The sequence below is a fragment of the Lineus longissimus genome, chromosome 9 (assembly GCF_910592395.1).
Source record: "Lineus longissimus chromosome 9, tnLinLong1.2, whole genome shotgun sequence".
NCBI lineage: Eukaryota > Metazoa > Nemertea > Pilidiophora > Heteronemertea > Lineidae > Lineus > Lineus longissimus.
In genome coordinates this window covers 13,298,055-13,311,671 of record NC_088316.1, presented here as the reverse complement: position 1 = coordinate 13,311,671, position 13,617 = coordinate 13,298,055, and the positions used below count along the sequence as shown (strand labels likewise).

The 13,617-nt window shown below is 39.8% G+C and overlaps 1 protein-coding gene across 1 annotated transcript in view; it reads right to left on the bottom strand.

Annotated features, from left to right (window-relative positions):
- Positions 1 to 13,617, bottom strand: part of LOC135493459 (glutamate receptor ionotropic, kainate 3-like) — a 94,503-nt gene that overhangs the window by 58,642 nt on the left and 22,244 nt on the right. Inside the window, exon 3 of the mRNA XM_064780823.1 lies at positions 9,608 to 9,880. Coding sequence (XP_064636893.1) covers positions 9,608 to 9,880 — 273 coding nt within the window. The remainder of the gene's footprint in view (positions 1 to 9,607; positions 9,881 to 13,617) is intronic.

The following is a 13,617-nucleotide window of genomic DNA, read 5'->3' as shown; positions in this document are numbered from 1 at the left end:
GCTAGAAAATTAGAAATTATAGTATATGGTCATTATTCAGGGTTAGAAATAATCGATCAATCCCAAAACTTTCTGTTAATTGAGCCGCGGGAATTTTATGTTTACATATAGTAAAGTCAGGCCCGCAGCTCGCTTTCGGTCATGGGCGACCTCTTTTGTCCTCTGTCAGTCTGAAAAATTGCCCAAGGTCTTCTTGAGAATAACACTTTTTTGATAATCATTGGGGGGATCTCTGCGATAAAGAAACCTCTGAAAAGAAAATCGCCATATTCATTCAGCTATAAAGCAAGGGCTGTTGCTGCATGGTTTTTTCTACCACTTGATAGTCCATACTTCGAAAGAAGCTAACTGCACACGGAAAGTATTTGAGAAACCAATTTCAAAGTAAGATGTTCATCACGACTGGTAAAAAGAAATTGCAGGACCTACAGTAAATGATTTGTTGCAAGAGCATGCCAGTGTCGTTCACATGTCAGCACTAGCCGGGACCAGAAGACATGCATTTTGACACGTGCATTAAGGTATGTGACAACTGCATGCTCACTGGACTTTCAGACTGGTTTTCAGCATAGGGCGATGACTACGAGCCGAGGAATCGAAGGGGTGTCAATGGAGGCACTTTGATAAATTTTGATTGAACAGGATGCATGACTTCCTAGGATGCACTATTGGTTTGTAAAGAGCCACAAATGACCCGTAACCCCTACATTGTTTTGCTGAATGCTTCCTGTTGATTCGATACCTGGATGAAGGATTGAAATGTTTGAGATTTTCTTTTTTGCCTAGGTGTTGAGGCTGGTTCGAAAGCACCATAACCTCAAATAACCTAAGCATCGTTCGTATTCTCAATCATGTCAATACGCGCAATGCCTTATTCAGTAGTGATCATAGGATGAAAGGAAAGGCTTAACCGCCTCTTATACTAATTGAAGTTAAAAAATCATTTTAATGGTAGCCGGTAATGATTTTTAATGTGTAAATTCGTTGTGGTCATGAATCGAGTCGATGGTATAAGAAATATGTCATAAGTTTATAATCAAGTCGACAGTTTGAAATGTGATGCCATCAGTTCGTAATCTAGTCGATCCGATGATGTGAGGAATGGTGTTTAGTTTAATATAGTGTTTGGTATAAGGAGTGATGTCATAAGTTTATAAGTTCGTAATCTAGTTGATCCGATGATGTAAGGAATGGGGTTAAGTTGAATATTTAGTCGTTGATATAAGGAGTGATATCATAAGTTTATAATTAAGTCGACAGTTTGAAATGTGATGCCATCAGTTCGTAATTTAGTCGATCCGATGATGTGAGGAATGGTGTTAAGTTTAATATTAGTCGTTGATATAAGGAGTGATATCATAAGTTTATAATCAAGTCGACAGTTTGAAATGTGATGCCATCAGCTCGTAATCTAGTCGATCCGATGATGTGAGGAATGGTGTTTAGTTTAATATTTAGTGTTTGATATAAGGAGAGATGTCATAAGTTTATAATCAAGTCGACAGTTTGAAATGTGATGCCATCAGTTCGTAATCTAGTCGATCCGATGATGTGAGGAATGGTGTTAAGTTCAATATTTAGTCGTTGATATAATGAGTGATGTCATAAGTTTATAATCAAGTCGACAGTTTGAAATGTGATGCCATCAGCTCGTAATCTAGTCGATCCGATGATGTGAGGAATGGTGTTTAGTTTAATATTTAGTCGTTGATATAAGGAGAGATGTCATAAGTTTATAATCAAGTCGACAGTTTGAAATGTGATGCCATCAGTTCGTAATTTAGTCGATCCGATGATGTGAGGAATGGTGTTAAGTTTAATATTTAGTGGTTGATATAATGAGTGATGTCATAAGTTCATAATCAAGTCGACAGTTTGAAATGTGATGTCATAAGTTCGTAATCATGAAAAAGCATAAATTGTCTGATAGGATATTACAAGAATGTTTTTAAATGGATCAAATGCTATTTTATCTGAAGCACGGTAATCACGAATCTCGAAATTTACAACTATTTTGCTTACTGCCGGTATGTCTTTTTTACCTAGTATTCCATTTGTTGCGAAACAATTGAAAACAACCCCCTCAATGTCTCGTATTGGACTTTGCCGCGTATAATCGATTAGAAATATTCCAAGTCGCTCGTTTGTTAGCAAATAACCTTCATTCAGTAGATAGTACACTTTTGAAAATGTCAGATTTTGTTTTTGGATAGCCTTGTTCCTTTGCCGGAAGATGAGACACTCTAGGCAAGTTGACTTCTCTGTGTTTGGCCGCAAAAATATAAAGACTCCGTCAGCTTCTAAAACTGATCGGAGTGCCAGCGATTCGGCATCGCGTTTTTCGAAAGTCGTTGTCACATTCGTTTCCAACCTGAATACCAATTCACTGCCAACAATTTGTTGAATTGCCGTGTACGTGGATATGGAGAACGTTCCCTCCCTTGGTAGTTCGCATAAAAATAATATCGTAACCATGTCATACGTTTTTAGTGGTAGGACTGTGTATGCCCTACTAAATTGCAGGCATTTTTCTTTATGATCGATAATGAGACGTCCGACATATTCCCCTTTTGTGAAATCGTATAACTGCACTGTTTTTCCAATGCTGCTAAAATACCCGGTAAGTGCAAAAGCGGTTATATTAGTTGAAAATAATAGAATATACCTTGAGACTATAAGTTGTTTTACGTGTTTATAACCGGAAATAGGAAAACACAAATACGAGGCGTTGTACAGGACTCGGGAGGTTTGATCTTCAAGTCCGGCATTATAGACCATTACCTGATTCCATCTTGGTTTTTCCCGCTGCCTTACATGTACGACCACATAGGGAAGAGTGGAGTGGACTTCGATATGCGGCCTCTTTCCTCTTACTGTTGGGGGAATAAACACAAGTGTTCGCTTTAAGTGGTATTTAATTTGATAACGTTGCTGCAACAGGCAAAAGACGAAAATAAATAATGCAAAATAAAACATGTATGCAGAAAAGGTCAACAACTTCCAGTCGTCAACATCTTGACCCTCAATGTATTGACATTGCTCAGCTTCCAGACAACGCGCGTCAATGACAGGGGCGGCGGCTATGGAGGCAATACCGCTAGAAGTTCAGCTTGGTCGCAGTAGCTGTCACCAGCACTTCTGATATCAACGTGTCTGTCCCGATCAATTTGCATCGTAACCAAACATCATTTTATTCCCACGACGGCCCACAAAGTCGCTTATTGAGATATAGAGCAGGTGCCAGATGATGAAAACATTAAAAACGTGCATTCACAGCTAAACTGTTCGCCCGTCAATCCTGGACCAAAGAGTGATCCAAAAACCTTAAGCTTGCAGGGAGCACACTTCTATACTTTGTTGTATGAGGAATCGGGGAATGTTTTTCAAATAGTCGTCTATTTGTTTACTTCGTCATTCGTAGCTCTTCGTGAGGGCCGCAAAACCTGCCGAAGACCGAGGCGACACAATGCTATCGACCCGTTTGATTTTCTGTTATGTAATATCATTTTAGAGACCTACATGGCATGATGTCGCAGATATACCTCTGCTGCCAAGTTAGTTAGAGCACAGTAAGTTTGACGTCGGTTGCCGGTGTATTCAGAATGCGATACAGAAAGCCTACAACACGCTTGCGAATTGTGTGTCTGACAACAGGAATATTGTAGCAGGTCACACGATTCGCCAGTTTGCAGAGCATATTCTGGTTCTTGATTAGCAATGTTTCAGTTAGTTCACCATCGCATAATTAGGAAACACTCTAATGCTTTGTCTTGTCCGGACATGCATCATTCAAGCAGGGACGGAACGTCATCATCTGTATTATAGAGTTCCGGTGCTGCCCATTGAGAATGGCCGTGTATAATGGTTATCACTGATATTGGTTGAACAGGTAAAAAAAGTGTACTTTGTATGATTTTACTACTGTTGCGAATGACAGATGTTTACCTTCTTTTGGTACATTCGGGACCCATGATATTCATAGGTCTCCTCCATCTCCATACAAGTTCCCTTTTTCTCACTCCTCTGGCAAAGTACAACATTTGCATCAAAACCCATTGTAACAAAGGTCGAACATTTCTTCCCACACAAAACAGCACAGAAAATGATTGAAGCAGCTTTTTGGTGCCGTAGGTCTGGCTCCAAAATAACCAGGTCGAAAGTAACCTTCTCGAAATATTCATCGTGAGAAGAACCAGTATTCATTGATAGTTTAACTGACAATATGACACGAAGGTATGGTGTATCATGTATCTTACACATGTTACATGCATGTCTTCAGGCATATGCACATCTTCAAAACTATATACATCTATTTATATGTCATCTACAATATCAATATGTTTGTTGGAAATGGCATAATTAATCAAGAGCAGTCCAGTTGATATAAAGACATCTTCCGTAACACGCAGGTAAAATGTTGATCGTCACCACCTCACCCACATCAGTGACATCCGAATTGTCAAAATACTCTTTTTGCAATGCAGTTGGTTCAGTCCTTCGAATGAGACTTAAAACTGAGGCACCTTGTGTCTAAGACCCCACCAAGTGAGAAACATGAGTAGCTTACGTGGACTCAACCTCTCGCCGAAGTCGGAGTCACTAGGCAAATAAACCCAATTGGCGCATAACCGTAGTGGCACGCATAAAAGCTCATTCCGCCTTGGAGGAGAAATACCCCTTGGGGAAAATCACATGCAAGTGCAGAGCGAACACTGATAGAAGAAGAAGAAGCAATTCCGTTGCTTGCATATTGATGCCGAGACAGTTTTTCAAAATTACCATGTATATATTTAGGTCGAAAAAACCTATAGCGCCTGCTGTTTTAATAGACTACAAAATCATCATATCTGATCAAAGATCCTAAAAGAACCATGAAGCCGAAGAAGGTGACGACGAAGACGACGACGATGATGAAGATGACGATAAACTTGATGATGTTGATCGATGATTATGATAATATGTCTTCTTCAGCTTGGTTCCATATTCGACAGTTCCGAATTCCCCTAGAAAATGTGACACCTTAAGCTAGAGAGGTAATGCATATGGAGATACACAGTCACGTACCACATGTGCACGAATTATTTGAAATCTGCGAGATGTACACTAGCAGTGGTCTTCAGCATTTGAGCCCGAATGAAGACATGAATGTACTATGTTCCATAATTGATCATTGACAAACTAAAGCAGGGCTTGTCATCTAAAAAACCTCTGCGCACTGTCTGGGAGATCACCTCTCAATCGATTCCACGAGTTTTGCCTTCTCTTTATCAAAAACAATACGCATTGATTAAATGAAGGAACATCTATTATGGTATTGTGAAATCATTAAAATATGCCTACTGTTAGGATTTGTAAATTTCACCGCATTATCAGCAGATTAATAGAGAGTTTCCGTCCCTTACCGACTCCCACGCCGACATCCATACATTCATTTTGATTTGATTGTCGAACGTTTTCATATTGACAGTCAATCTGCATCTTTGCATTAATAATGTTTAATTCCAAAATGACTGCGACTAAAAGCGTATTACTTCAGAGTAAATAACTTTTTTGTTGGAAGACAATAAACTGGGTATTGGGCAAGATATGAATTGTTTTAACTGCGAGGTAATTGGCAAAGTATTGTAACGTGGTTAAGCGAGGATGGTCATCACAAAGATTTCATCACATTATCTATGAAAGAGCTCATGTAAAACGACTAACTATAGGCCTACCCTGATTGACTTGGGGTTAATTAAACGTCAAGGAGTGTAACAGGTGGTTATCTCTGTATTGCGAAATGGTTCAAGTGATTAATGACAGTATCAAATGGAATATGACGTAAAGAATTAACGAATGGATATTTATTAATGCCATTTAGACTTTAGACGAAATATCCGAATGGGTGCCATCCACATGGAAAGTTTCCATCCATATCGACAAATCTCCAAGGTTCGCCATTGGTAACGGTTGCTAAGTAATACTTTCACCGTGTACAAGCGTACATTTGGCCACTTCCGGTTGGTCTCTTCCGGTCTAAGGGGCAAATGCAGCAAGTCCTCTCATTGAGAGATTGCATTTTAAATGTTCAAAATGTTCTGTGGGTTTCACTCGGAGCGTATTTTGCAGTCCACACAACGATTCGCCTTGCGTGCTCAAAGGCGTCTTCTGGTGTGATTACAACATTATTAGACGCACTCTGAAAATATCGCTAAAGGAGATTGCATATTGACTAGTCTTCTTTATTTCTTGGTCGTATTTCTACAGATGTATACTTTCTGATATATCAGAGCAGCTTTAACCTGAAATTCTTTGATGTGTTTGATATGTATCTATTTGCTTATGGTTTAGAATGCATATCATTTTGCCTGATCACAGACCTCCTAGAGTGAAAAAGAAATGACTCCTTTTTTGTCTACGCTCGCAGTATAGCCCAACCAAAGCGACTCCCTGCGAAGGCTTCATAATGACTTGATTCCACTAAACCACACTATAGGATCTTTTGTCATCCTTTCTAATCCCTTTCCAAACAAAAGCTTTTTGCCTGTACATGGCAAAGAAGACGCAATCGCCTCGGGACAGTGGTTAATTCCTTGATGGTTCTCCATCGGCAAGATATGAAGCGGAGGGAGCAGCTTCAATGGATAAAGGATGCGTACCCCTTTTGTGGCTCACATCGTTGTATTTTTATCTCTCTTTAAGCTGCAACCCGAGACTTCCTGGCAGGTGAATGGCGAATTCTTTATACATTTCAGCTCCTTTCTCAGCGAGTGTCTTTTGCAGCATAGCGCTGTTGTTGAGTATCATTCAGGGAAACCGATGAAAGGCTTACTCGATGAGGTTACTTTTATCTGGGACATGATATGACATTTCAAACAAGCCTTTGTTTGTCTCACGGGACGTGATATTTACCTATGGCTTCATCAGCTCAGATCGGTAGACCAGGGCTTTTGTTCCTTTCTTTTGTCTCTATCCCCCAGCCAACATTGATTGCATTCGTGGTGTATCCTCATGGTATGACATTTCACTACTAATTTGATACGTGTACTATGAAGAAAAGCCTTCATTGCTTACAAGTATCTGACGAAATGAGGTTTTTACCAACATCTTTGGTATTGTTCACGTGAGGCAATAGGCAGGTTTTGCAACCCTTACGAAGATCTATGATTGACGAAGTTCGATGTATGCAAATGTACTTTATCGAATGGCTTTTTGCTGCAAATTTTCCAATTCTTCGCACAACTTGGTACAGGAGATGATTTACGGGCGTCGCGCACGGGGTCCTCAGGATAGGACATACCTTGGTTCGCATCTCGAATTTCGTATACGCCTACTTCGTCGTTCGTAGGGTCGCGAAACCTGCCTAATAATAAAGTCAATGGTCACTTTGAACAAAACAAGCCGTGAGTTGAGAAGACATGGGAGTTAGTTCAGCTTGTGTTTAAAGAGGGACAACCATGACAATGATGGGATGGAAAAACAAACCTGTTGTACGTCGAAGATGTGAGGAATACCAAATGTATATCTGTCTCTTCAAAGGTGGTAGTATTCATTGCGAATATGCTACATGCACTGCTGGACCTTTATGCTATTCTGGAGCGGAGGGTCACTGGGTAGCCGACAGCTTGGTAATAATGCCCTTAATAATGCTCTTAATAATGCTATTGGTCCATTAATACGCGGAATTTCACTGCAAAATCTAGCTGTACATTCAAGTGCTTTTGCTTTGAAAGCGGGCGTATTTTTTCCGATAATATAGCAGACGATTTATTGTTAAATTGAGTGGAAGAAAGAAATTACTCAAGCACCGAGGGGAAATGAAAACGAATACGCCTGTACAATAATACACAGTAACATAATTGCTCTATTTTTTCAGCCGTTTCAGCAAATGGGCAAAGATAAGTTTTGAATTTAATGAGACTCGCCTCATTTAACGCAGAGATATTTTTTCCATTCTGTATCAATTCAAAGAAATCCCGGCCCGAGGAAAATTCTAAAAAATTATGAGTTCAATGAAATTCCTGCGTGTAGCTCTCTTTTTTTTCGTCAGCGAACTCTTCTATGACGTTAATAGGGAAAAGATGACACACCATTTAATTGTTGCATTTCTGTGATCCGCTCACGTTTTCTTTGTTTATCCTTTCGCCTCCTGGTATCCATGTTGTTGCTCAATTAGAACGGAGGCATCTGTGCGTTAAGGAAACGGTCCCTTTTTTAAAAACGTCCTTTGAGATTTTTTCGTTCAGCTCGTTCACGCGTATTTTGTCACTCTCTGTTTTGCCAAACCCTTCCATTAGCGAAATGGCTCTGCTCTTTCAACAAAGGCAACAAGCCTTTGATCCTCGTGAGTGATATTCATCTGAAGCAATTTACCTCCATTAAGCCTCCATCCGGTGACACTTTCTTTAGAGTTTAGCGAAAGCGCGTGAGGAGGAACACATACTTTTTACAGGCGAGTAAGTAGAAGTAGTGTTTTTCGTTAGATACACGTACAATAACAAAGCTTTTTCAGATGTTAGTGTGCTCGCAGCAACTCTCTTGATCATGACTAATTACAAGCGTGAAACGATAGTATTCCTTTAGTCAAGACGAGCTCTATGAACAAAATGTTTAACTTATAGATTTCTGTACTTCTTTAATTCTTCTTCTTCTTCAGAACACTATCTCTACAACATGTTTGGAGTTTTGTTACAACACCGAGCCAATGACTGTCAACCACATCCTGACAAAATGCCAAGAACTATAGCAGCCCCCAAGGAACGAGTTAAGGCCATCCGAAACCTACAACAAGGACAGGCTGTACGGTGACCTGGACGAACTCAGCATTCGTCACGAGAACAGGACCATAAAAAATATTTCCCACCAAAACCTAAGGATTTCTTTCTAATTCAATTAAAGCTGATCATTTTGTTAATAGCTCTTTATGATTCAAAGATAAATTGAAATTCTACGTTAAATTCACATTATTTTTACATTAGCGTATCAGCTGATGACTCTGTAATGCACAATTAGATTAAACGCGGAAAATATCAGAATAATTAATCAGATGATGAGGACATCGAGTGCCGTTTTGCAGGAAATAGGTTTGATATCGCTCAGCAAATGGCGAACACAATACAACAATAAACAACGTAATGAAATGAAAACCCCTAGCGGTGATCCCCGAAATCGTTCAGTACGACATCTATGATTCAGATACAACAGGTAAGTAATAACAACAGATACAAAGATGCTATAGTCCATTTCAGGAGATAATAGGACGGCATTCTAAAAGCCTAAAAGATGCATGGGAAAAGCTGTCGGAGTATTTCACCATAAGTTTCTCGTTCTTCGTTATGCTTTCTCCAGTTGAGGCTAAGTAAGTTTAATTTGGACTTAATTTTAGATGAAATATTGTATTTTGTTAAACTGCTGCATTTGCAAAAATCCGAGTATTATTATCTCGTGAAATGGACCACAGGAAATTTTAGAACTGATGTCATCAGACAAGGAGCGTACAGTAGTGTGAATTAAGTGTAGAAGTATGAAATATCCTAACTTTATGGGTTTTCTGATATTTTTGCACACCACTGTATATATAGAATGCTTGAATGTTACATTGTAAATGTAAACAAAAGATTTCACTTACCGATTCTTGTATCGTAGAGAACCAACATCCGGGTCTTCTTCCCTATCATAAATCCCATAATCTCATCAACTGCCGTCGTATAATCCGGAAACATGGTGAAAGTGAATTTTGGAGACGGCAATTCATGCTGGCCCTCTCTAGTAAAGGATGGCAGGATATCGATATAGGGGACACCGTATAGTTCTGCTGCCGCCACCAGGTGAGGTTCCTGTTTCGGAAGTGACGTTGGTGGCCCAATTAGCATAATGACGTCATCGCGTATCAGATGGCAGACTAAAAAACACGAAATGGAGAACTTATTAACAATTAGATAATACTCAAAAGATGACGCAAGTGACGGCCTCTCTAATGAGCGATCGTCTTTCAGTAAATGAGCCACCTTTCCACCTTGTGACAGTTTTGTCCTAATGCAATCTCATGCTGCTTCTTGCAAGGTCGTTTAGATATGGCAGCATTTTAGTGCCACTAAAGAAGAAAAAAAGAAAACATTCCCGTAATAACGACTTTTAATCTCGTAATAACGACTTTCTTTCTCGTTATAACGACTTTTAATCTCAACGACTTTCTTTCTCGTTATAACGACTTCCTTTCTCATAATAACGACTTTTAATTGAAAGTCGTTATTACGAGATTAAAAGTCGTTATTACGAGAAATAGAGTCGTTATAACGAGATTAAAAGTCGTTATTAAGAGAAAGAAAGTCGTTATAACGAGAAAGAAAGTCGTTATTACGAGATTAAAAGTCGTTATTACGAGAAATTTTTTCTTTTTTTCTTCTTCTTTAGTGGCACTAAAATGCTGCCGTATTTAGACATCCTTATACTCACAAAAACAAAACGGTTTCAGACGTTCTAGTACCCAGAACGCTGTGTGACCCTGCCACATGTGAATATGCCGAGTGGTGTCTCTGAATAAAACCCAGAATACAACCTAAAGGACTACCTTGATCTCCTACCGAGGGGAAGCCTTGCGAGAGCCCTCATCATTCCAAAACTATGGAAAAAAGAAGCAGAGCTTAAGTCACCTTGCCAATTTTCTGAAGACAAACGTGGGAAGGTTTAACCAACGCGGAAGAAGCTGACAAAAAACTCGCCTTCTCCGGTATTGTCATACCAACTACATGTATCTCCAAAAATATATAAGCTTGCTATCTCTCAATTCGGACAGCGCGCGGTCCTCCAATAGTTTGTATCGTTTGTTCGAAACCGCCGCCTCTATTAAGTTTTTTAAATTTGTAGTCATGGTATCAGAATTAGTCAGGCATCTTCAGCATGTTCAAAAGCCCTGGGGTTTTTAATATGGATTGTCAACTTGCCATGTTGGGAAATTGTTCTATTAAAATGTCAGGCACTGATATCAAACGCGATTTATATGGCAATCAAGGTTGGCTTCCTGTCGCGATCCCCAGCCTTCAATATGATTAGACAGACCCAAGGTTAACTCGGAAGGCCGTGAGGGAAAATAAGTGCTGATTTTAAACTCTTCTTCTGCGCTGGCGCTGACTGACTGGGCCAGTTAGATAACTGTTTTGCATCTTTGGCCGTCATTTGCGAAGCGGACTATACTTTTATAGACTTCATGGACTTGGGCTGTTGGGAATACTTTGTGGTCGCGTAATGTTACGAGTGATCACATTGACATTGCTCCATGCAGCAAGATAGTAAATTGAACACGACGGAATTTGTCTGATATGGTATATTCGTAGATTCTTGCGGAATGCCCCTTCGTTAGCCGTTGCAACACACATTAACTCCGCCGTACCATGGAAGCCAATACCACACACCCTACTAAATCATGGTTGCTTAATTAGCTGGGACACTTAAGTAAAGTATCACATAGCCACAATTAATAATGCTCTGAAAGAATACCTTTCCGCAGTGTACTGAGGACTTATCTATAATAAACCATGTGGACCATAACATTACCCAGAATGACGGTTATTAATTACCATCAACTTAGGATATCAGTGCTAATCCTGCTGTGACCAGAAACCATTCAGCGCGGATGGATCTACATTTATCATACACGATACTGAAAGCTTGGAAATGACCATTCCGGGATATCAATGCAATCTGCTGCGGTGACGTCCGCCGAGGTCTGGCGGCATGCTTGTGATAAAGATGATTATGGCTGATGTATTGTTTGATAACGCGACATGAGGCTGAAGACTTCATCGACAGCAACATATAGGTAAAGGATATATTGTCATTCAAACCAAAAATCAACATGGTGATCTTTCTGAGATATTTTGCTTAAAAAGTGGAATTTTGTCATTACAGAGAATATCACGTTGAGCATTTTATGACAAAGAACATCATTGAATATAACTATCCCAAATTGGTTTGTCCCGCATAAATGACATCTGATGACTACCATTCCCTTTTAGCCAGCCCGATAAAACATCTGATAATTTTCGCTTGTCAGAAGGAATCAACAGGTCCGGCGAATAACCATGTTAGCAGCCACAAAAAAAATCCGATTTGTCATCTTATTTGATATACTGGCAAATTTATTCTTCGATGCATCATCATTACATGATATATACGTATCAACAAAAATTCGATCTCTTGGGAACGACCTTATTTATCACAATGCCAATGGCCCGATGATTGCCCCTATATCGAGCACACCGTTGGACGATTCTTGACCAGGTTGTAACACGACCCGGCCGTCAGCATCATTGGGTCTACTCATGTCATGATGAAATATATACTTCGGGGTCGAGTGTGGCAACGGTAATTTCAAACTAAGTACCGTTCTTCGTTCTATTCGATTCTGGATGGAACCGCTTGTTGTATAATGTTGGATACACTCATGGAATTTTAAATGTTTTACCTTAAAAGGTTTTTCTAATATTCCTTTTAGGGTTTTCAGCCAACAACCATAAGCTCCCCGTAGGGATTTTTCAGGGGAGAGAAACGGTTCAAGCTTTTTCACAAGCTCAATATCCTAAGGGGTTTGTCAATTCTCTGAAAAACCTCCAGGAGGTGCATTTTTGCGTTGGATAAGGGCTTTTCAGAAGCTAAAGAACTTGCATTTTTAAGAGTGCATAGATCCTTCAAGTGGTCATGCCTCTCTTTGTGGAAAAAGGGTACGCGCCACCAGACCGGTTGCTGCAGTAGGAAGATGCTCAAAATAGACTCGGATTATTTTTATGACATTGTCTCCGATCTGACACGTTTTTAAGAAGAATTGGTTGACGTCACAACATTTCCTCGTTAGGGCTGTTTTGAAGACCCCATAGACTGGCAAGCAAGCTGCAGAATAAACAGACCAGAATTTCCTGTTTCTTTATCGCATCTGCTTCACAAAGCTGCTAAGGAAATTACATTGTCACGCTTGTTCTCTTGATAGATGGCATTTCCCCAAAGATATGACTTACTATCACTTGATTGTCGAAGAGGAGAGCATATGGCCCAGACATGGGTGACCGTGGACGGAATTTATCCCCTTCACACATTTCCGCTTAGACCCCAGACATGTTCGTAATCTTTTGTCAAGGGTTGGATTGTACATCGATTTGTAATTTTGCCCTCGAAGAATTTTTTCAATTATCAAAAAGTTTTTACGAAGGACGAACTTCAAAGGGGGCGATTTCAGAGGAGTTCTATATTCCTTTACCGAATTCAAATACCAAAGGGATTATTGGTCGGGGACGGGTCTGAAAGTTTGCCTGTGTTAGTTATTCGTGTAATATAACGTTCAGAGAATTTGACATTCCAGCCATAACGTCATGTTCAAGAGAGGACTGATTTAACACAGCTATCGGAAGATATGCAAGACAACCGACCACCCTCATAAAAAGAGACACGAGAATACTGACTAAGCTCGCATAAGATACGAATTCTTTTATCCCACTTACATGTCCTCTTTGGTTATCAACACAATCAATGGACTCCCCAACGGGAAGACCCGATAACCAAAAAGAAATAAATCCCGATTACTCAAACCGGTGATGGTGATTGTCCCTAAATAATTCACCACTTCACCCCTCGAGTAAATTGGTCAGA